The sequence below is a fragment of the Macrotis lagotis genome, chromosome 2 (assembly GCF_037893015.1).
Source record: "Macrotis lagotis isolate mMagLag1 chromosome 2, bilby.v1.9.chrom.fasta, whole genome shotgun sequence".
Classification (NCBI taxonomy): domain Eukaryota; kingdom Metazoa; phylum Chordata; class Mammalia; order Peramelemorphia; family Peramelidae; genus Macrotis; species Macrotis lagotis.
Window position 1 is genome coordinate 302,578,733 of NC_133659.1, and position 25,992 is coordinate 302,604,724.

A 25,992-nucleotide genomic window follows, 5' to 3' on the forward strand; every position below is an offset into this window, starting at 1 on the left:
TTTACAATATCCCAGATTTCCAGTTTGTTTTTTAACAAAGTCAAGTCATCCCTTGGTGAATAGCACCTGCAGCTATCCATGGATGCTATGCACTCTCTGATTAGAAAGGAAGACCTGGTTCAGTAAAGTGGAGTCATTGATTCACTGGCTGAAAAGTCCAAATGCTAACACTCCTAATGATCAACCATTCCTTTTGTGTTCTAGTGGCAAGAATTCTTATACAGTGAATATCAAATGGAACTTTGTGCTTCACATCTGCTATTTCAAAGTTTCCATTTTGGAATTCCCCTAGTCTCAAATAGGTAGCACAATGTTTTCCTTTTTTGCTCCATCCTATGTTTTCCCCAACTTCCAGGGCTCCATGATGCAATATGTCATTCTGTCGATCTTCTGTTCCAGTACTCACTTTAATCTTGCTGATATTAATGGCCTTCTCAAATACAATTACAAAATAATCCCCTACTGCAGGTGCCTTGGACCAAAAGTACTCATCAACACTGCTGTATGCTTTGCTTGCATCATAATTTTCAAATACATTCATATTTGTGTATAGCTCTGCAGGTGGATTGTCTGGGATATCAAATGAATCCTCTTCAAAGTCATCATCCTTTAATTTGTTTTCTGCTCCTTTGTATGAGGAATAATATCCTATATGCTGGAACAGAGAAGGTTTAAAGCGCATCACATCCTTTTGAGCCAAGAGACTACGGAAATGAATCAATAGCCAATCACAAGGCATTTCCTGGTAAAACATTAGCAAAAAATGTGCCAGTCGTGGGAGATCATGGGAATGGTAGAGTTTTCCAATGTAACCAAGCTTGGAAAATTCTAGAGTCACCCAATAAGAGCCTTCACGTGACGTAATTACTTTCTTAATGGCAGACAAGAAATTTTTCGAACATCGAACATCATCTTCTAACATTACATAATAGTCTGAAATATTGGCACAAAAATTGAGAAGGAAAGCATAATCCACATTCTGCTTGGATCGAAACTTGACTCGGTCATTTGGATCATTATAATTTCTTTTAAGGCCATCCAAGATTGGATAATATTCCTCAGGAGCATGTATGACCATTAATCGTCCAGCGATTATGTGGTGAGCAAATTTCTGTGTAATATCTCGTACCATACTGTCACACCAAGATAAGTCAAAATCTGCTAGATGAACCACCACTGCAATTTCTTTTAGTTCTTCATAACTGGATTGCTCAAATATAGACTTGATTGTTTCAAGCAAATAGTTTCCTTTTTTCCTTTTGACTGATGAAAGTCCAACTGTTAGGTACTCTGGGCAAAAGAATTCAGAAGGAAGATGAATTAGATGCTTTGAAAAACACATAACAATCAAAGTTGGCCCTTAGGGCTTTTACTATAACAAGTAAGTTTAGTGAATGATGAAATATAGGATATTTTGTGATTAAATTATTAAGCTACATATGAAGAAAACTATTGTGGCTTATATGTAATTGATTCTTTTCTGTGGAAAACAAATTTGATTATAAGCATACTGAAATGTGTATTGTTACTTTAAGCATTTGTTTATCAAATAAAATCAGGTGTAAAATGTTCTACAATTTAATGCTCTCATACAAGCCCATTAGAGGAGATAGATATTTAGATAATGTTAAAACTATTTAAAAAATTGAGAAGACAAAATCATTCAAAGTTATGGTTGACAAACCATCCACAGTATGCAAATGGATAATACAAATGATTCATTTTTAGTCCTCTTGTGACTGAATGATTATTTCAAAGAAAAATTTTTTGTAGTATATTGTTCTTTGAAAACTTATAAGACATTTTCATTTGTGTTAAATTGTTTCCCCACTTTCTGCTAGTACAAGCTGTAAGCTTTTCAGTTTTGTACAAAATAAATTCAGTTCCTTGTATTCAGGTCAAAAATTCTTTGAAGTATATTGTATTATTGGAAATTTCCATTCCCATGGAAATGTTTAGCATGTAGCATTACTATGTGATCTATTGTGAAAAAAGAGTTATATTTTGTTTTTTCTGCAAATGAAACATTTTTATTAGATACAATTTAGAACAGGGGCTTTTCAACCAGGGCAGTCTTTAGAAAGATTTCAAGGGGGGAGTTTTTAAATTGGAAGGGGAAGCAAACGAATCGAAAACAAACCACTCTATTTTTATTAACCTTGACTTGAAATTTAAGTATTTCTTTCAATTGTAATTTAAAAAAACCCTTTTATTCTGAAAAATGACCCATAGACTGAAGTAGACTGACAAATGGTTTGAGTATACAAAGAAGAAGTTTTATTTATTTAATGAATATACCTGAAAAATAGAATTGCACTAGAGATACATAGTAGAGAGAATTTGACAAGCCTCAACTTGGATAGAAAGTAGATGGTAGAGATAACACCAAAAAAGAGAAAGCAATGAGGAAGTCCAAAATCTTTCAGGAAAAATGTTGACATATCCTAAGAATACTTTTTACTAGCAAGGTTCTTCTAATTAGTGATCTCTTAGTGAAATCATTTGAAATTGTTTGGAATAATGTTTTCTGAGCCAACTCTAAAAGGTCAGCTTGGTAAGTTCTCTGGGACAGATGTCCATGGATGACAGAGCACATTTCCTGGCAAATAGTTTTGTGAGTATTTTGTTAGTAATTGGCTATTAGAGTAAACCCATGGGAAAGAAGATGTTCCATGAGTTGCCAAGGGAAGTCAAAAATATTTAACATTAGACTCAGAAGATAAGGATTGTAAAGACCTAGTGCTTTTGTTTTTCTTAAGGAACTTTCTATTCATATATTTTTCCCAAGATAGTGAACTACTACATGTATAATATTTATCAGTGACACTGATTGGAAAATATTATTCCAACCTCATTTCTCTGTCTCTAGATATTATTGGAGTGTAAGAAACATCCCTTAAGATGATGGAAAACATGATCCAAAGAGAAAGCCAAGAGAAAAAAATACTCTGAAGAAGACAACTAAAAAGCAAAACCAATACTGCAGGAAAGGTGGTGGAAATAAACACAAAGGAGGGAAGAATAATTATTTAATGACTAACCATATTTAGTTGATATGAGACTTGTTACATAGAGGGCAGATATGGATTTTAAATTCACTTCAATTAAACTCTCCTCAACCATAAGCTATTGAGGTTAAACAATAGTCTATTATTAGAGACATATACAAATAACTGTAATGGAAATTAATTTAGAAAAAATACAAGAGCTGTCTCATGAAGATAAAATATTCTTTGATAGATTACTTCTAGTGAAGGAGATAGAAGACTAATGATTCTTGAAGAAAAAGAATCATTTAAATAATTGAACTTGTAGAAAACATTCATGCAAGTCATTGGGATTTACAATGTCAGAAAAGGACAGCACATACTTGCAGAATGACTAGCATTTCAGTTTGACTGGACCATAGATTGTATGAAAAACATGACCAAGTATGATTAGAAAGATGTCTATATTTAATAACCAGCTATAAAAGTTTGCATTTTTTTCCTGTGCATTGATGTGAATCCAGTAACCTCTTTTGAATAGAGGAATTAAATTATGGGATTAAATTTATATAAAGGAAATATATTGGTGATAGGTGAAAGATGACCTGGAGAAGGAAGGCCCATATGGGGACCAGTTAGCAAGTTACTGCAAGACCACAACAGAATGGTGATGAGTGATTGAAGTAGGGGAGGGAAGAAAAATTAGCAAGGAGGACAGCTATTTGAGTAATCCAAAAGATAGCAATCAAATCAATTTATCTTGGCAACCAAGTAGATGTGAATGATAAGAGAGGGAGGGAGAGAGAGAGAGAGAGAGAGAGAGAGAGAGAGAGAGAGAGAGAGAGAGAGAGAGAGAACTGAAAGATTGTTCTTTTTCTACTGCTCTATATCACAATAGATAGTACTTGCTAGTAATCTAAGAAGGATCCCTAGGCACTAAGGAATTCCCTTTCTGGGTCTAGGAAGAAGAGTTCATTATGAATTCCCCATTGGAGGACGGGGAAAGGATTGTCCTAGATATGCTCAATGAGAAGCAGTGCTTTCTTTGTGGTGTATATGCACATGTACACATATAACATAAAATTCTGATGCTTTTAAAGTTGAATATTATTATCATTCTTAAAGATTTTTTACTGTGGAAAAATGATTGTACTGAGTTGTGTGTGTGTGTGTGTGTGTGTGTGTGTGTGTGTGTGTGTGTGTGAGAGAGAGAGAGAGAGAGAGAGAGAGAGAGAGAGAGAGAGAGAGAGAGAATGAATTAATTAATTAATGTGTGTAATGGGACCTGGAAAAAATCTCTTTAAGGATTATTAAGTTCTGAATAAAAAGTTAAATCAATTGCTGCTAGAGTGACACTTTTCTGTTACTCTTTTACTTGTCATTGAAGATCTCAGTTTAAACAATCTTTCAGATAATGCCTTCTCCCTGGGTTTACGTGACAATCCTTTCTCCTGGTTCTCCTGCTACTTGTGTGATTACTTCTTGATATCCCTGGGTTAGAATACCATCAATCCTCACCCCTTTATGGGAAGATACCAGGGTCCTTGTTCTTATCTTCTCTTAATGTAACTTGTCTCCATGGATTGGATTTAATTATCATCTCTATGGAGATGACTATTTATCACTCTCACATATTTCTCTCAGACTCAAGTCCTGAATTACTAATTGTAAGTCCCCATCAAGATATCTCTAGGTACGTTAGATTTTTAATATGTCCCAAATGGCAGTCATGATATATACTATAAATTCAAAACTCTTCCTAATTTCCCCTTCCCTTTGAGGACACTACCCTCCACACAGCTAGCCAAGCACCATTGGAGGACCTGAATTCTAATCCAGACTCAGACACTTGACTAGCTGTGTGAACTTGGGCAGGTCACTTAACCCTGATTGCTTTGCATCTAGGACTGTCTCTAGTCATGCTTGTCAGGGCATCACCTTCCTGATGTTGTGGTCCTATTCAAAAATGAAGGACAACACTATTATTATTATTATCATTATCAATATTATTATTATTAAGTTATATTTGACTTATGCTCCTCTACCCAATTAGCTGTCAGTGTTTGACAAATCAATATCCACAATATGTTTTGTAAATTGTAAGCCTTTCTGTCCACTAATATGGCTACATTCTATTTAATTTTTGCTAACATTGGCCTAGACCAGTGCTATCCAAAATGTGACCCATAGTGCAATTTAATGTGGCCCCCTATGGGTTTACTATAAATGCTTTAGCAAACTATGTCAAACCACCACAGAATTCTCACTAATGACTAATCAAAATATATTGTATATTGTTTCAATAAATCTCTTAAAAGTAAGGTTGGACAGCCCTGGCCTGGACTATCACCCTAGCCTTCTGATTTTTCTCCTTACCTCTATCCTTTCCAGACTTCATCTATTCTTCAAATAACAGTCAAATGGAATAGCACAGGTATGATTATATCCTTCAAAAATTTAAGAACCTTTAATGACTCCCATTTGATCAATTTATAAAGTTTTTCTTTTTGTTTTGTTTTTCAAGGTAGTGGGGTAAAGTGACTTGCCCAAGGACACACAGCTAGGTAATTATTAAGTGTCTGAGGTCATATTTGAACTCAGGTCCTCCTGACTCCAGGGCCAGTGCTCTATCCAGTGTGCCACCTAGCTGCCCCAAAGTTTTTGTTTGATATTTAAAGTTTTTCACAATCTTAGCACCACCTTGTCTTCTTGTCTTTCTTTCCTGTTGGATTTGTTTTTACTTTTTTCTATCAACACTATATATTCTGGGCAAATGGACTCACTTGCCATATGCAATAATTTACATTCCATTTCTTGTCTTCTATTCTTTATTCCCAAAAAACTCTTGTACCATGACTCCATTTCTTGGAATATCCAATTTCTTTTAAGACTCAGATCAAGATAGTTCCTAATTCATCATTATAAGCACTACTTCTCTCATCCTATAATTTATTGATGGAAGTTTCTTTGAGTAGATTTGGTGTTTCTTTATCTGTAATCATATCCATTTCCCCTTCCCCGAGAGAATGTATAATCTCCTTTAGGTTTGCTATTCTCAGAAACTACCACATGTTTTGTAAATATTAGTCTCTTAATTGATGCTGACTGAACTGAATTGAGTCAGCATGTTTTAGAGGATTTGGTGATAGAGGAACTGGGTTTGACTCTATACCCTGGAATATGCCAGCTGTATGACCATGACTAACTCATTTAATCTCCTTTATTTCCAGTTTATCATTGTGGAAATGTGGATGATAGTATTTATATGATCTTTTCATAATTGCCATAAGATTCAAAGGAGATAAGGTATAGAAAGTGCTTTGTAATACAAGTGGTACAAATATATCAAAACATTAAAAGTTGTGATTTTGGGTAAAAAGAATAATACAAATGAATAAGAAGAATGAGAAGGTATTAAGCAATAGGACTTGTCTTTTTGGGACATTAACTTTTTGTTTAGGAAAGTGTCAAAGATGAAAACATCAGTAAGAAACTGTTTATTCTAAAACTTTTATTTTTTGCAAGGCAATGGGGTTAACTGACTTGTCCAAGGTAACACAACTAAGTATTAAATGTCTGAGTCAGAATTTGAACTTGGGTTCCCCTGACTCCAAGACCAATGCTTTATCCATTGTGCCACCTAGCTGCTCCTCACTCTAAGACTTGATCACATTATCCAGGAGGCTTTAAATGGAAAATGGAATGAAAAAGAGGAAAAAATTCCCACATAGAATATCTCAATCACATTGGCATAGCAAAGAAGGAAGAAAAGCATATGAGGTCTCCAATATTTCAAAAAGAACAGAAAATATATCAATAGGTATCTTTATACTAATAACCAGAATGAAGGTAAAAATAAAATAAAGCTGAGATCTTGAGACAAGGGATAAATAGAATTTCAAAGATAGTACAGAAACTTGTCAAATGCAATGAAACATCAATAGAAGCATACACTTCAAAATGAGCAAAGAGGATTCAATAGGAACATAATGTTGCACAAGCAGAAATGTGAAATTATCAAATCTGAGGCAAAAACAAATCAGTAATAAAAATAATAACTCCTACACATTTAATACTGTGTAATTCACTTAGATCATTGTCCCCATAAATACCTTGTATATTAATATAAGTATTATAGCTATTTTAAAGATGAGAAAGCTTAGCTAACATGACTAATTAATAGAAGGACTGAAATGACTTTTCTCATTCATAGCTTGACATTCTTTCAAATAACTAACCTTGGTGACAAATTTTGTGTATATCTGGAAGGAAAAACTGAAATTGCATCATTGTGGGAGTAGACTGCATACCACCCTAGACAGATGAAAGTAGTGATTGATGAGTTACTGACTGATTGAAAAGCTACCAGGGATATGATAGAGTTGTCAGAGGAGAATTGTGAGCCTCTTTTTAACCAACATTTTTATTAAATCTAAAGTGAAATTTCTAATAAAGTTCCTTCATATCTCATCTTGACCAAATTCTGGGCAATATTTTAACCCAAACAATAATTGTAGTTAGGATAAAGTCAATGGCTTTTATTTTTCCATACATGCACCTATATATCTAGATATATGAAATACCATATCTATCACATTTAAAGGCAAAGTGCTCCCTATCTATTATTGATCCTAACAACAAATCTGTGAAATAGGTAGATTTTAGGGTTGAAAATATCTGAAGTTGAGAGGTGTCCAAGGTCAGACAACTAAGTTAGTTTTCCTAACTCCAAACTAGTGGTATATCCACTATGCCTCCTAGTTGTCTCCATATGAATATAGATGCAAAATAGACTGGTGGATGGAATAAAGATGTTTTGATCTATTTGATTTGATTTAATCTATTTGGCCATAGAGTATAGAATTAGGTCCAGTGCTTGGAAGGGATAAAATTTATTATGCACCAGAATAAAAAGGAAATAGCAGTTACAGCTACTCAAAAAAAATGAGCTTGACTATCTTCAGAGACAGTGAGTGTCCTGACACTAAAGGTTTTCAGAAATAGATTAGCTGTTCATTTGCTGGGAATGCTGTCATTACAGGAGATGTAATTGTCATAATAGATGACTTCTGAAATTACTTCTATTTTAAATGATTCTACAATTTATTGATTTAATTGGGTCTCATGGAAATGTGTAATATATCAATCTTCCTCCAGAAACATCCAATAAATGAAAAGTGGGAGTTTTCTAAAATCATTTCTGCCTCCAATTTCTTATGATTATATTTTTCATTTAAATAAAATCACATTCTCAAAATCTGTTGAGCAAAATGTTTGAAAAGTTAGTGACATAATGACAAGATAAGATGGTGCTAATGTTCATTGTTTAATAATTTTGGCTTTTTTATGTATATGCTGACTTGATAGTCATGAACATAGTTTCAGTATTGAGTTGTTAAAATTCCTTTGGGCACAAATATCTCCCCTGGCAGCCTACCTCCATTCATCAAATTTCCAGTAAGTCCTTTGGATTTGTGCAATATATGTCTCTTTTGAAAAAGTAGGCATATTATTTGAAAAGTCTAGCACATAGAATCATTATTCCTCATCAATGCCTCAGAACAAATTCATTGATCAGATTAGTAAACAGGAGCCATGGTCCTGAGAGAACAGACAGTGCAAAATGAATATTTGAGGATAGAGGAGTGAGGGGAACATATGGATGCTGGGGAAGAATGGCCTAAATGGGGCACAAATATGGAGACAATTTGAAGATACTCGTCCCATAGATCAAGGAAGGAGACAAGAAAGCAGGGACTATGAATAGAAAGGATTGGGGTAGAAAAATCCACTAAAATGATAAAACTTGTGTGCTGGAACTAGAAATTTTAACTTGCCATAATATGTAAAAGTGCTAAAAATACATAAAAACCAGTATAATTAGTGAGATGCCTTCTAAAACCCTCTGTCATCATGCTTCCTAATGAAACCTTTACATTTTAGCTGTACCATATAGGCAAAATGAACAGTAGAGGAAAAAAGATCCACCCTTCATGATTTATATACATTCACTATCATTGCAAAATAAATATAACAGATTTTAAAAGATTTGCTATGATTTTCCTATCGAGATTAATTTGAAACCTCAACACTAAATTAAAAAATGGAAAATGAAATCAGTTTGTCAACAATGTCAATTAATATTTGATTTTTAAAAACTGAACTGAGTGTATATGCAAATAATTTTGGCATGTAGAAAACCTTTAATATTTTTCGCTATATTGGAAGTAATTAAATAAGAATATCTTAGATTTGTAAAACACTTAACTTTTACAAAGCACTTTCACACACTAATTAATGTAAGGATACTTACTTTTTCTTGGTAATGGAGTGCCAGCTAGATAGCGATAGGTGACATTTATAGCTCCTGAGAAATTAGATAAATCTTTAAAAGTGTGCACATAACGTTCTGAATTCAGTTGATGTGTGGATGTTTCTCTAATGAGTTGTTTGTCTCCCTTCTAAATGGCAAGAAAGAGGTAGAAAGAGTAACAGGTGCATATGGATGAAAATCTCTGTCTTAAGCAATGAAAAAGGAACATTTGGGCCACAGATATCTAAACATTGTGAAGAGGTAGCACATGCAATAGATAAATAGAAATTGGATTTTTTTCTGGCTTACCTAGTTGACTGTGTCTGCCACCTTTATTCTGGTTTATAGTGGACACTCTAACCAAATTATTTCCTTTATACTTATACTGGCATTTCTCAAAAAAGAAAGATGTATTCATCATTCTGTTACCACAATACCATGTGGAATAGTTTGAAAATATTTTTTATAACTATATGTTAACTGATAAGAGCTCTCTGTGGGATTGAAGAGATCAATTCCATGTTCTGGTCTAATTTGGCTTTGGTTTTGCAAGATTCACCTTAATATCTTTTATAATTATTCTGAAAAATAGAGAATCTCATAGGATCAGGAGATCATAGTTCAATAGCTAAAAGGGACCTTAAGACTCAGCCTAATTTGATCTAAATCTTATTAAGGCTTTAACAAACCATACCATGGCCAATTAAAAATGCCAGATTCTATTACAACAAACTCCAAATTCTTTGGTTAGATGAAATTATTCTTACATATTCCTTTAGAATAGAGACAACTTGTCATAGTGGATAAAGCACTTACCTCAAAGTTAGGAAGAGGTAGGTTCAAGTTCTGCCTCTAAAATAGAAGGACTATGAGACCTAGGGTAAGCAAGTTAACCGTTTAGCACCCTGGACAGTTACGTTTAGAGGTAGAGATGACAGTTTCCTGACCTGGGAGTTACCTATATACAAAGGAAATCACAAATCTAATCCCTCTATCAATAAAGCAGGGAGTCATTGGTGGGGAAATGTTAATAATTTCTGCTATGCTGAATTTGTTGTTACCAATATTTGTTGAAACAAGATTTAATCTATAATTTTAAAGGTATTGCATTTCCCAATAAAACATTTATCCTTATTATTTTACAATATAGATAAACAGTTCTCAGTAATTCAAAAGGAATACAATCAATCTATTTCCTTTTGGAATGTGCAAATTTTCACCTAGGGATACTAATTGAATTTAAGTGACACTAACTAAAATTTACAATTAAAAGCATACAAAGTCTGTTCTATAGGATATGTGTGTGTGTATGTGTCTACATAAACATAAAGTACCATGTAGACATTGATAAATATTAAGATTTGTGAAAAAGTAATCAGATCAGTACTCTGAGGTTGTCTGTACATGCAATCACTGTCAAAATCAAATTCCTTGCTTTAATGCAATATTTTAAACCACTTGTAAATGCATAGAATAATCAGATTAATGATCTCAAACTCAATGACAATGCTAACCTTAAGTTTACATGATTTTTATAGGTATTATAATGACAGGGAAAAACATAATATAGAGTATAAAGTAAAACAAATATATTCCTCAAAATTTAGTCTTTTTTTTCACTGCATTGTATGCCACTACACAAAATGAAAGACATGATAAGACATAAAAGATAAAAAAGAACTTAATTAAACTTTCTAGCATTGTTTTCTTTATTTTTATACTGAGTTATTTTATTTGACTATTTTGAAGTGTCTGTTGAGCCTCTCCCTAAATGTTATTATTATTCTACAAATATTGTGTTACTTTATGTGTGTGTATATATATATATATATATATATATGCACCAAAATAAAGAATCAACTAGAATATAAATGCGCATACCTCCTATTATGTGCCAAATTCTTTTTACAAATATATCATTGGATCCTCTTAAAGATCTAATAAGGTATAGGTGCTATTATTATCTTTATTTTATAATTGAATAAACTTAGACTTGGGGAGGTAAGTGATAAGCTCAGAGTCATAATATTGGTAATTTTGGGAATCCAGATTTGAACTCAGATCTTGGTGATTCCAGGTTCAGCACCCTATCTACTATGCTTCCAACTGATATATAAATGTAGACTCTACACTAGATGATCTAAACCTTTTTTTGTATGTCCTGAATCACTTTGGCAATGTGGTGGAGTCTTCAGATCATTTCTTAGAATATTTTAAATAGTACAAAACTAATTGAATTATAAACTAAATTGAATATATCTAAATAGTTTTGAAATTTATTTCAATATATTATTTCCACCTAGCTGCCTTGTTTTAGTTTTTTCTTTCTTGCTTTTTTGGGGGGCAGTAGTCAGAGTTAAGTGATTTGCCCAGGTCACACATCTAGTAAGTATCAAATGTCTTTTTTTTAATAGCATTGTGAATTTTCATTAACATTCAAATATAGTAGTATCTGAAATAAAGTTATTAAAATATATTATTTAAAGTTAATGGGGGGTGCGGCGGCTAGGTGGCGTAGTGGATAAAGCACCGGCCTTGGAGTCAGGAGTACCTGGGTTCAAATCCGGTCTCAGGCACTTAATAATTACCTAGCTGTGTGACCTTGGATGAGCCACTTAACCCCATTTGCCTTGCAAAAACCTAAAAAAAAATAATAAAAAAATAAAGTTAATGGGCCCCAGGTTAAGAAGCCCAAAGTTTTGAAGACAATTCATCATTTTTCTACTTGGATTTTCTTAAAATGTAGCTTATATTTCATTTAAAAAATCATGACAATATGTCCACTAATACACAAAAGTGAAACTTTTGTTTTGATTTTAGCAAGGCAAAGGGATTAACTGACTTGTCCAACATCACACAGCTAGACAATTATTAAATGTCTGAGGCTAGATTTGGACTCAGGTCCTCCTGACTCCAGGGCCAGTGCTCTATCCACTGTACCACCTAGTTGACCCAGAAGTGAAGCTTCTAAACATGGCATCAGACTTGAGGATATATCCACTAAATGTCAGATAAGGTGAGTGGACTTAAGATTTTATATATGATAAGTCTGTGAAGATCTTATTTCCCCTTTTGCAGAATTAACCCAGTTGTCAAAATAAATCTTTAGTGATGATTCTGTATTGCCCTCCATATAAAATTCATGCTTAAAGACCATTGTTTTTTTTTAACTCCACATTTTTCTCTTTTGTTTATATGTTCCTTTCTATTCTTGGCAACCTACAATCATTCTAATTCAAGGTTTCATTATAGTAGTGAAGTGCAGAGGTGTTAAATTCCTCCTTTGGTAATTCCCTAGTGAAGTCAGAATCAGGTTAGAATGTCATTGGGAAAGGAAAGCTAACAAAGTGAATAGAACAGCAACTCTGGAGCTAGGAGGACAGGAGTTCAAATGTGGTCACAGACACTTAACACTAGCTGTGTGACCCTGAGCAAATTATTTAACCTCAATTGCCTCAAAGAATAAAGAAAGAAAATGTCATAGGGAGATATTTAAGGGGAAAATAAAAGATGATAGAGCATAGTTAATATTAATATTCAGTATAAGTATTTATTTTACAATATATTCTCCTACAGGGATATTTATCTATGATTTGGTAGATTTATTTGATTATATTTGAATTAGCACTGAAATTTTTGGCAACTAAATTGTCTTCTGACCTGTTGTATCTTCTTTCTTTGTTTAATCATGAGTTAGACTAACTTGTGTCGTATTGTAGGTCTGCCTACCAACTTTGTGCAGATCAACTAATTTTTATTGATTTTAATTTCTTGTCCTATGAAATGGTAATAAAATTAAATCCAGAAATTGGGATTGGATCTATGATTTAATGGGTAAACTCCCAAGATGATACTACTCACACCAATGCAAACTAGGTACCTTCTCTATAGCCTATCTTAGAGAGTTTAAGTGGCTTGTTCAGAGATAACTAACCATCAAGTTCCAGGGGGGTAAAATGTGAATTTAGATCCTTCTGACAATAAGGCTGACTTTCTAATCATTATACCAAGCTATGGGCTGACTTTCTAGCCATTCTGCCAAACTGAAAGTGATATGATGGTAGTAGTCATTATGGTGATAATAATAATACAACATGCATGGTCATTCCTGTATTGCTAATTTTAAGAAAATTGTTATGTCAATTGGGAAAATCTAAATGAATTGGGCAACTAAATAAGACAGTGGATAGAATGCACACTTGAAGTTAGGAAGTTCAAATATGAGATAAAATCTGATCTAGAGATTTGAAAACCTTTGCAAGTCACTTAATCCTACCTGCCTCTGTTTCCTCCTCTATAAAATGAGCTGGAGAAGGAAATGGCAGTATCTTTACTAAGAAAATCACAAATGGAGTCATCAAAAGTCAGATAGGCTTGAACCAAATCTATATAAACTGTTATTACTAAAACTTTGCCATTATTCACCAAACTTCTTTGATTAACTATTTAATAAATAAAAACTTAGTAGTCTTGCATATAAAGCTGACCCTAATATTCTCTAATCTATCTGCCTTATACAACAATTTTTCCATGAACCTGAAACCACACACATACTGTTATTTTACATCTCTGTGGCTTTTTTGTTTAGACTACTCATCCTCTCTTCAAATTACATTTTGCTTTTTCTTCTTTTATCTTCACCTGTTGAAATCTTATCAATTCTTTAAGAACTAGGTAAAAACCTCTTTCTCTTGAAGCCTATTCTGATTTCCCATCTGGAAGTGAGATTTCCCCCTCTCTGAAATCTTTTAGAATGCTTTCTCATGCATAATAAATTCCTTCTCATGAACTGAAAATATCTTCCTTTGGATTAGTTACAAGTTGTTAATTTTTTTATTCATATATAGCATATTACTGACTAGATTTATTTGTATTGAGGGCAAGGATTATTACCTTATTACTTTGGATCTCCCATATGACAACATAAGGGGAGTACCTATATAGGGTATGTATAATGAATGTCTGTTGTTTGAAAGAATGAACATTAAGCATGGTTCTACTTTAGGATATATCTTTTATCCTCTTGAAACCCCAGGGAAACTCAAATGAAATAATCTAGGGGAAACATAGAATTCACATGGTAAAGTAGGTGATGGTTATCACTAGAATCTCCCTATATTAAATGCTATTGAAAGAAGTATTGGGTTCACCATGAAAATTGTCCATTATAAATAGAGGGAATCAAATGAATTTCAGAATGTTAGATATATTATGGTTTCATAGAAATCAATATTTGGGATTTAAATAATTATTAATTGTCAAAATACTATTGAGAAAGTCATTGAAAGGGTAAAAAGAGTCTTCATTGACTATAAAATTTTATTTTTATTAACATAAATATCATCTGAATATTTTTTTACTTTCAAAATCTTTCTTTGAATTCATTCATCTGAAATATCTCACAATCATGATTATTTATTGATCTGGGTAGACTTGTGAAATCAGTGTGTTATCATGGCTAGAAGGCTGAATTCATAGCCATATGATTTGCATTTGAATTCTGACTCTGACATTTACCAGATATATAATTTTAGATATCATTTTCCTTTAAAACATTTTACCTCTTCAGGTCTATTTCTCAAATTTTATAAAATCTTAGGTTTGGACTATATAGATCGAGGATGTCTCCTGACTCTAAGTCACATATTCTCTGATCTGCTTGCTAACCTAGTAATGGTTTTGGCATGTGAGCTTCATTTGTTGATTTTTTTATTATTCATAGAAGGATTAGTGGGGGAGTTGATTTATACTATTGTAACATTAGTTACAATAGTATATAGTGTGTAGTAAGATTGCTATTATGAATGAAGTCTTAACTGCACTTTGTATAAATCACTGTGCTAAGTACTGGTGATACAAATAGAAAAGTAAGGCAATTCTTTTTCTCAAGAAGCTTACTTTCTTTTCTTTTTTCTTTTTTTTCTTTTTTTTTTTTCTCAAGACAGTGGGATTAAGTGACTTTCCCAAGGTCACATAGCTAGGTAATTGTTAAGTGTCTGAGGTTGGATTTAAATTCAGGTCCTACTGACTCCAGGACCGGTGCTCTGAAACACCCAGGGTCTTTAGGGTGCAGATATTAATGCTTCTTATTTAATATCATCCATTGCCAAAATCATATTGGTTTCTGATAAAGAACCATTTGACAATGCCAAATCTTTGGCAGTAAGAAGTTTCTTTTCTGGGTCTTTGGTGGCCATGAGCATGGCACCTTCAGGACCAGTTGCCAGGCTGTATCTTCACTGGGATTACTTTCCAGAATGATGACTGATGACACTAGGTTAGAAGCATCACTTATACCCAAAACTCTTAGCTTTAGAATCCTGAGCTTTTCCCTCTGGGAAGCGAAGGTAGATGATGGTCAAGGCAGTAGTGGTGTTTTGACCTGTCAGAAACATTCCTCAGTGTACCTTGTTGCTTTAGTTAGCTGTTACTTGCACTGTGTGTGGCAGTTGGTCACATCCACATTGGAGTTACTTACTCAGATAATGACTTTGATGGTGAGATGCAAGCTGGGGGTAAGAGTTGGGGTAGTGCTGACACTCCCCAGGCTGTTGTGTTGATCTGCTTCTTATGACAATTGTTAGTCTTTATGATGAGAAAAGGGCTCCCTGCCCCAAACCATCGCATCACAATTTCTCTCCTCATTGATGGCCATAAGAGCTAGATTAAAACACGATCTGGTTTCTAACTCACTTTTGCTTAATTCCAGATCCAATCCAATCTTATCGAGGCTACTATTGATGCTATAATATCTTAGATGTACATATTCATTTGCATATATTGATTCCTTACATAGACTGGGGTCCCTAAGAACAGTGACTGTTAACTATTTGATTTTTCTTTTTATCTTTAACACCTAGTGCTAATGTCCAGATAATATTCTATTAACTACTGATGAATTTATTATTTCATTATTGTGAATGTTTTCATGCCTTAGGATAATGTACGTTCTTTGAGAGAAGACTTTTTAAAAAAATTCCCATATCTTTAACATCTCTATGATTATAAGACCTTGATAAAGGTTCATAGAACGTCCTTTGGAGCGACTGTGAGAGGACATGATTGAGAATTGTAGAAGATGAGGCTAGGAAAATGCAAGTGGGTTGTGATGAACACATGGAAACACGTTCCCCACAGTGATGAGATCACAGGTAACTGGAAATATTGAATTTGACTAACACTGAGCATAATACTAAAAGTATTGAAAAAGACTTAGTTGAATTTAGCTAACAAGACAGAGTAGAACATTAGAAATGATTTGAATTTGGAATCATAGGATCTGATTCAAATTTTCTTCTGACACTACCTATATGATATTAGATAAATCATTTAAACTTATTGAGCCAATTTTTCATCTCTAAAATGAAAGCATTGGACTAGGTGACCTCAAACTAGAATCCTATGGCATTAAGATCTCTTCTAACTCTAAATTTATCACCTAATGGGAATTAGAAAGTTTGCCAGTTTTTTTTTTTTTCCAAAATTCAATTGTATCATTTCTATGGAATTCTTTTGCTTTACCAACATTTTTTTAAGGTTTTTTTTTTTTGCAAGGCAAATGGGGTTAAGTGCCTTGCCCAAGGCCACACAGCTAGGTAATTATTAAGTGTCTGAGACCGGATTTGAACCCAGGTACTCCTGACTCCAGGGCCAGTGCTTTATCCACTTTACCAACATTTTTACAAAATTCTTTTCCTTACATAGATTTTTTTTGTATATTGGGAACTATCTCATTCTTTGTTGCATTACCCTGGTCAAGTCACCTAACCTCGTTTGTCTCAGTTTATTCATCTGTAAAATGAATTGGAGAAAGAAATCATAAAATACTCTGGTAACTTTGCCAAGAAAACCCCAAATTGGGTCAGTCAGACATGACTGAACAGCAAAAATTTTTCATTACACATATTTGTGATCATGTCCAAGATATCTAAATTCCATGAAGCCAGGGATTCTGAAGTTTATTTTATGCCTGGCTCAATAGTTACACATTTGTTAAAGAAATGAAGATAAAACTGGGACAAAATGCTGAACTTATTCTAACTTTTTCAAATGACCTTTTATTCACAAGGTTTACAATGATTTCAAAGGGGCCTATCTCTTCAGGAGAGATTTTTGTAGGAAGGTTTCTATAAATAGTAATCCTCTGACCATTTAGCATAATGAAATTCCACTTGAAAGCTCATTGTAGACAAACTGTTCATTGAAGAAAACAAAAATTGAGAGTCTTCCTGCTCTTCATATTATTCGTTTAACTTATTAGGGGGCAGAATGTCTATTCCTTCTCTAGATAACAGTTACAGAAACAAGAATGATTTCCAAGTAGGAAGTACAGACATTCATTTCTCTATTTGTTCTAGTAACTGATTAGCATATTGAATATGGTACACCCCTTAACTTAATAAAGAGTTGGGTACAAGAATTATTACCCTTGACCCTAAACAGCCCTTTAACTTCACAGTGTCATGTGACTTTCTAATATGCTAAATTAATGAACAGTTGCTCATCTATTATTTAATAGCCTTTACATTACACTTTAAGGTTTCATAAAGAACTTTTCATATGTTCTATCAAATGATTTCTATGACAACCCTAGGAGGTACGTTCTATTATAATCTCCATTTCACAGATGAGAATATTAAGCCTTGGAAGAAGTCAGTGAGTGTTTTCAGGATCACACAGTGTTTTCCTGAAGCAGGATTTCAACTTAGATCTTCTGGACTTCCAATGTAGAACATCACTATATAGGTTCTTCTTGGGGACTTCACAATAAGAATAAAATGATGGACATGACTAATCTCAAAACATCTGCTATTTATTCAACTTGTTTTTCAAGGAAAACACAACTGGGTCTGATGATTTTTTTATCATTTTTTAAAAATTTATTTAAGGCAATGGAATTAAGTGACTTGCCCAGGATCACACAGATAAGCAACTATTATTAAGTGTATGAGGTCAGATTTGAACCCAGGTCCTCTTGACTCCAGGGCTGGTGCTCTATCCACTATGCCACCTAGCTGCCCTCCCAGTCTGTTGATTCTTATGTTACTATCCTAGAATCTGAAACCCAAATAATAATCATAGATTTAGAGACTGGACCTTTGGTTTTTATCTATAAGGAGCTCTGAGATAGGGGATCTCTCTACCAAATTCATTGTAACTCAGAAGCTTACCTGAAAAGAGAATTGAGAGGATCAGTGTCTTGTGAGAAATATAGATAATATATGTTAGAGGTAGTTCTTGAACCCACTTCTTCCTGACTTCAAGGCTTCTTCTCAATAATAGTTGCCTTATTTTGTTGACTTTAGGGATTTTGTCTCCCAGATAGATTCTTTTGTGAAGGCAAACTAAAAAATAATATCTTGCCTCAATTCTTCTCTAGTTTTTAATTCCTAAATGGGTTTTGCCTGAAGCAACCTAGACCTGGGAAAGACTTTAGCTTAGAAAGACAAAGATCTCCCATTGCAACTAGGGCTGTCACCAGTTCTGACCTGTGTTTTGCCATTGGACTCCAGATGACTCTGGAGAAGAGAGTAATGAGTTTGCAGAGCTCTATCTCACTTAAATCCAAATCACTTACAAGTCAAGTCATCATCCAACAGCTAGGACGTTAGGATTTATGATCCGATTTCATTACTATTTAATGTCAGAAGAAGTGTATAATTCCATCTTTATAGATAACGAAACAGGCTTGGGGAAGCAGGTGACTTGTCTACAGTCGCATAGTAAAATCTCATAATTGTTCATCAAATGAAGGGTTTTTTTTTTTACTCTAAATTGTGTCTTTTCTACTAAACTGGACTGCCCATCCATGAACACCACAGTCTTCCAGACTTACAAACAATAAGAATGTGAAGAAGAGAAGAGAATCATTCCTCAGCATTCATGGCCAGCCCCTTTAGTGTATCAGCTTCTTAATTAAATCACTATTAGCAAAGTTTTCCTCTATCCTGCTTATCTCAATTACCATTCATTGACTGAATTGGATTATGGTGAACAAGAAATCTATCATCAATTTGTTGAATGTGGAATCAGTCCTGGATATGTTTCTATAACCTGATATAAAAGATGATTCCATAATAATATCTTTGTGCTTATCTCCCATTTCTCATTCAGATTCATTTATAAAGGAGAAGCAAAATTGCCTGTCCAAACCATTGAATATCTGAGTATATTTGTCTCTTGAAGCTTAATCAAGAAACATGGATATGTATGTAGGCCCAATTTGGGCTATTTAGGGCCATTCAAAAATCAATTCAAATGTCAACACCCTATAAAGGGAGGGAAAATGTCAATTTTCTTTGACTAAACAAAACAGTAATACTCATTAAAAGGTACTTCAAAGGCAATGGAGCTTTGAGGAAGCATAATTAATTCTTAATGCAGCAAGAGTTGGTTTTCTTACTATATTTCAATAAGGACCAATAATTCCAGTAAATTAAATAGCTCTAAATGAGTCTACAAACATTGGCTGGGCTGTCTGGGCACATGCAAATTAAGACCCCTCTAGACCCAAATATACACAAGTATCATCTTAATACTATAAGGTCATAGATTACTTAAATAATTATTCAACTCAGTCAACATTCAACAACAAAAAAATGATAGAAAAAAATAGATAATCCAGACACTGTCCCATTGAGTTTACTCATCTCTGTGATTAAATGTTTTTCAGTAATTGTTTACCAAGCTAAGGAACATCATGAGGTTGATTCTTAGATGAGGGTCTAACTTAAGATAATGGGCTCCTAGATGTAGTCATCTCCTTTAGTCCCCTTAAGGAAATTGCCCCCAGAGGCTAAGTATATGCAAGGTCACCCAAGAGGTAAACATTTCAGATAGGATTTGAAACCTAGATCTTAAATCCTAGGACAATGACCTCTCCAGAGACAATTTGCCTTTTGCTTGACTAAGCTGCAAATTGGAGAACTGATAGAATCTGTTCCTATAAAACTTAATCTATCTAAGAAACTTACCAAGACATAACCATCTTCAATGTACAGGTTCATGAACAGAAGGCAAATGACAAGAAGTCCTAAGAATGACACTGCTGAACGTTTCCGCAAGCATCTCATTTTATCCAGTATTATGAAATAAATCTCATTTGAAGAAATACATATGTCGTCTCCTAAGGGAGAAAAGCATAGTATTACTCAATTAATTTTGGTTGCCACTATTTATTAGCCTCATGCATTAAAAATAGGAACTGTGGAGAATATATCACACTAACTTTAAATTCAAATTAGTTTTCTAATTTCACATAGAAAGATGACATAAATTAAAATGAGTGCTTTGCATTTTTTAATCATTTAATCCAAAGATATTTATTAAGCATCTAGTAAGTGCCAAATACTATATATATCTACAACCTATAGATATAGATGCATCATGGATCCTATATACTAGGCAGCACAGTGGATAGAGCACTGAGTCTAGTCAGGAGGACCTGAGAGCAAATTCAACTTGAGACATTCCCTGGTTCTGTGACCCTGGACAAGTTTTAACTTTTGCCTAATTAAATTTTCTTAGTTATAAAATGGGAATGATCATACTGCCTACCTCCCAGGTTTTTTATGAGGGTTGAAGTAGTTAATATTTATGGTTATAGCATTTATTATCACAGTTCCCTGGAAAATAGTAGGCAATTAATAATGCTTAATCTATTCCTTCCCCCCCTCTATATTGTATTAGGTGACAAACGTACTAACATTCCATGCAATATACCTAACTTGCAAACAATTATATATACTAATGATCATCATAAGTCCATTTCCTTCCATTCCATCACCCCACTCCCCAAAAGTCCCGTTTTTGCTTTTAGGAAACACAGTGGGAAAATAATGGAATTTAAAATATATGTATGTGTTTATTTGCTAGTCAGGAATACTTTAGAGGAACTCACAAGGGTACAGAATTTTTTTCTCCTATATGTGACTAGTCCCAAAATATCTTACATTTTAATATAGAATCTTAAAACTAGAAGGAACCATAGACATTATCAAAGCACAATCCTCATTTTCCTCTATGTGCATTTTTCCTTGATTCTGTTTGTAAAAGTACCTGGAATTCTATCATTAAATAGTCATTCTAATTAACAGGAACCCCTTAAAAAGCAAATGTCATAGGAAGGGTAAAGGGATTCTACAGTCATTCTTTTTTTAGTGAATTATTCAATGGATTATTCCTTGAACACCCAAGTTACTTTGCTATAAGGGAATGGGAATTGGGATTTTGATTGAAGCTAAGGAAAGAAGTAAATAGGAACATGAAACAATTTTGGTTACATGGTATCTGAAAAGGGGTTTAGGATTGCATGAGGTCATCTTAATATCTAAGAGGGAAAATGGCTAGAAAGTAGAAAAGGAGGAAGGATATGCCCAAGAAACAATTTTAATTTTTTTCCCCTTAGACTTGCCTCTTTGTTTAGGAAATACATTTTTCCTATGGTTGTCCATTTTTGAAGAAAATCATGATATCAGGGAGTGATGACATGTCTAGCACATGAACTGGATTTGGGTGAGGGGGGCTGTGCTGTCTCCAGTCTCACTTTCTCCTCTAGAGTCAATTGGGTTCAGGGGTCAGATATGAATCAGGATGACTGGAGATGACCCTGGATGTGAAGCAATCAGAGTTAATTCACTTGCCCAAGGATCACATAGCTAGTTAAGAGTCAAGTGTCTGAGGCTGAATTTGAAATCCTGTCCTCCTGATTATAAGGCCATTCACTGCACCACTATGTAACACTTAGAAACCTTCATGGAATTTGAGTTGTAAAGGATCTCAGTGCTCATCTGCTATAATTCCCTTATTTTTATGAATGAAAAAAAGAGGGTCTGAGATGTTATATAACTTGATAAGGGGCATTCAGTGACTTTTCTTCTTTCAGGACTCAGCTCTTAATAATTAATTGATTTACTGATTCATGGACAATATTCAGTCCATTGCCAAATTTCACAACCTAGTCAAAGCTTCTTATTCCATGCAATATTTATTCTTACCCTGTCATAGAATAACTACCTGATCTTCTAAAGGTCTTTCTTTACTTTTTAAGATTTTCTGGTTGTGAGTGTAATGATTAGGCCCTCCCTATTTATTATTCCTACTAGACAAATCATTCAATTTCTTTTTTCACTAACAGAATGACTTCTGACTATAATAGAATGATTTTTTTCCTTCAGGTTTTTTGTAAGGCAATGGGGTCAAATGGCTTGGCCAAGGTCATACAGCTAAGCAAGTATTAAGTATCTGAAGTCAAATTTGAACTCAGATCCTCCTGACTTCAGGACCAGATTTCTATCCACTGTGCAATATAGCTGCCCCGCAAATACAATGGCTTCTTTCCCATGACTTCTGGCATAAGAAATCTTTCTTGATAATATGTTGTCTCTTACTTTATGTCCATCATTCATGTTTCTGGATTTTTTTTGAGACACATGAAATTCTGAATCTCTTGAAGTCATTGCATTTCCTGATTTCTTACCATATAATATCAGCAGAATAATTGCATAAAAATCACTTTTTTTTTCTAGCAGGGCACAACTTGACATCATGGAAAGAATGATGCAGTTTTCCAGTTCAACTTTCTTTTCCTGTTAAGCTCCCAACTTAACTTATCCATTGGCAAACTTTATCATATTTGGAGGACTTATTCAGTGAACTATCAATCTATTTATTTGCCACAATCTGGCCAATAGGTAGTCTTCAGTGGTTTACTCTATGATCTGTGGATGTCTAAGTATATCTTTTCTGAATAGCCAAGAATCTTTTGACAGAATTTTTGAAATTTCTCATGTCAAAAAAGAAAAAAAATCCATAGGAACTTCTGATGAATTGGAGACTATCAAACTCAATGAAATGTAAGCAATTTAAATAATAAGGATTATGCTTTATTTTAACTTTGTATAACAGATGAGTAGCATAATGCTTTGTGGATAATATCTGCCCCAACATCTAGTAAACTGAATTCAAAATTTAGAAAAACCCTTCTTCAATCTGGACTGTATTAAATTAAAACTCCATTTAGTGAATCCAAGACAATTGCTAGAATATAATGAACCCCTTAAGAGCAGAGATTTTCATTTTTTTGTTATACGTACAGAACATATCACAGTGATTAGCACATAGTCACTTAAATGCTTAATAACTGATTCAATATTTTGATGACTAGATGTATTTCTGATTTGTTATTACTAGAAAGTGATACTCAGAAAATTGTTCATCAAATTATCTTATTGATTGCATCTAATAAAGCATTATGTATTAACCTAACATATAGGAGAGGCATGTTATTTGAAGATAATACATTAAGACTGTTTTTGGAATATCAATGTTTTTACAAAAGAAAAAGCAGTTAGTAAAAAAAAAAAAACAAGGGTTCCTGTATTCTCTATACCTCTCAGTCATTTACATATCCATGAACATGTGGTCTTCACTATAAGACTATCTGTGGTAATTTTTTCTTTTGAATATTTCATCATATTCTATGTGAAGAAATTATTCATAAAAAAGTGAGAAAATAAATACTTGTGCTAGCAGTTTATCTTTCATGTCACCTTTTTTCTGCCCTTTAAGATATAACTGAATTCTCACTTCCTACATGAAGCCTTTCCTTCCACCAACTGCCATACCCAATTGCTGGTGTTCTTCCTCCCTAATGATGCTTTATTTAGCTATTATATATTATATATATATATATATATATATATATATATAATATAAATCTTATCTTTTTATTTTAAATTTATTCATGTTTATTTTTTATCTCCTCAATTAGAATTCAGAATCCTTAAGAATAAGAAATTCTTCATTCTTTGTGAATTATCCACTTTAACTAGCATAAAGTATTTGCATAATAATCATTTGTTTATTGTTGATTTATTGACAATAAAATCATTTACAGATTGTCCCCCCTTTTCTTTTGGATTATTCTTTGCTTTACTTTATCATGAAAAAATAGTTCATTGAAGAAAGTGAAATTTTTGCCAACTAGAAGACAGATTTCTTCTCTTTGGTAGTTATTCTTTCTTCATCCTCCCAAATGTCATTCTTAGTCCATTTGGGTGTTGTAATTAACCTTCTGTAGAATTGCCAGCAAATCTGTTTTCCTTCCAGTGTAATTGTACTCTTTCAAGTTCATGTCTCTATGTTTTGGGAAACTTGTCTTAATCAGCCATCATACTAAGCTTTCTGAAATTTTGCCTTCTGTTCCTTTGCTTTTCACAGTTTTTTAACATTATTTTGAAAATGAACTGATATTAGCTTTAGCCATGACATAATTTTCACTTAACTGACCATTATTAGCATATATTTGATGAGTGAACTTTGTTAATCTTTGTTCAACTTTACTGCTTCTTAATCCTCTGCAACAGACTTTGGTACATAGGCTGCAATTATCATCATGGGGGTTTGTTTATACTTTTATTTTGAATATTGCAAGGTGAGATTAGATAGTCTGGAAAGTGATATGGTTTACTCTCTGTGAAAATGATGAATCCAATTACAAAACTTGCATATATCTCTTAGAAGAGAAACTGTGAAATCTTTTAATTAGTTACTTTTTATTTTCTGATTTCATTTACAAAGAGATGGATGGAATTCAGCTCATCTAATAGTATACACTTGCTTGTAATTAGAGAGAAATCTCCCATTAAGAATACTAATACTTCTTGAAAGACTTAAGAACTCTTGTTCAATTTGATCAGCAATAATGTATTTCTTCACAGACATCATTTAATTAAATTATCATTTAAATGGTTTCAATGTATAGATTTAAGACATATATTTTTTGACCAGGATAAATGAATTGATTTGTTTCCTCAACTATGCTTGTAATAAAGATTTTTTTCTTTTCTTTTTCAATACATTGAGAGAAATAAGGTAGGGATAGGATGGGCAAGAAAAAATAGAAGAATCATTGTAATTTATTTTAATACAAAGAAGAAAAGGAACTTCAGACAATATTTGCAAGTAGCATGCTGAATTTATTATCTATCAGAAAACAAACTGTAATAATTTTTCTTAGTTTCATAGATTAAAATCTAGTGGAACATGTTCTTTTTTGTTCATTAAATTCAGAATAAAAAGTAAAGATTTTTAATTGTTAAGTTAATATGTATTGATGGTCTAAAAATGCATGTTTCTGTACCTTCTGTTCCCTTTTTTCTTCACATTGACGATTTAACTGTAGAAGAAAAAAGTGGGTCCCTGAAGACTGAAAGAGATTTTGTGGTTTAATCTCTTTCATTTACCATAAAAATATGCCATTAATTATATTCTATTATCTAATAATAGCCAGCCTTCTTGTGATCCTAAGCTGATGGTCAAAAAAGTAGATACAACCTTTCACTAAGATACCTCTTGAAGGTTTTCTAGCTTGGATACACTTCACATATACAATTTTTAATAACCCAAGGTCTTCCTCCACATCACGGTAATGTATTGGATTAGTTATTCTGTGAATGTTAGCTTGGGAAGCTAATCATCATCGAAAGCATTATTTGTCATAGCAAAAAAATGTATTCCAAGTTCCAAATGACTAATTTCCAAATGTACTTTAAGAACATAACTCATGTGTAATTGGGGTTTGCCAGAACAAGTAAACCAACCTCTTTTGTTTTATGAGGTTTTCATCTGGATCCTTATAATTAGGATGTAGACATTGGATTAATCAATCATCTGGTAGAAAGTAAACTTAAG

General features: G+C 33.3%; 1 protein-coding gene across 1 annotated transcript; it reads right to left on the reverse strand.

The window, feature by feature from the left end:
• Nucleotides 1-25,992, reverse strand: LOC141511761 (alpha-1,3-mannosyl-glycoprotein 4-beta-N-acetylglucosaminyltransferase C). Its single transcript, XM_074220810.1, has 4 exons — nt 25,902-25,992; nt 20,274-20,425; nt 9,301-9,448; nt 1-1,290 (listed from the first exon to the last, which is right to left on the reverse strand). Exons 2-4 carry the CDS (start codon nt 20,370-20,372, stop codon nt 134-136), a joined length of 1,404 nt encoding a protein of 467 aa, XP_074076911.1. The 5' UTR covers nt 20,373-20,425; nt 25,902-25,992; the 3' UTR covers nt 1-133.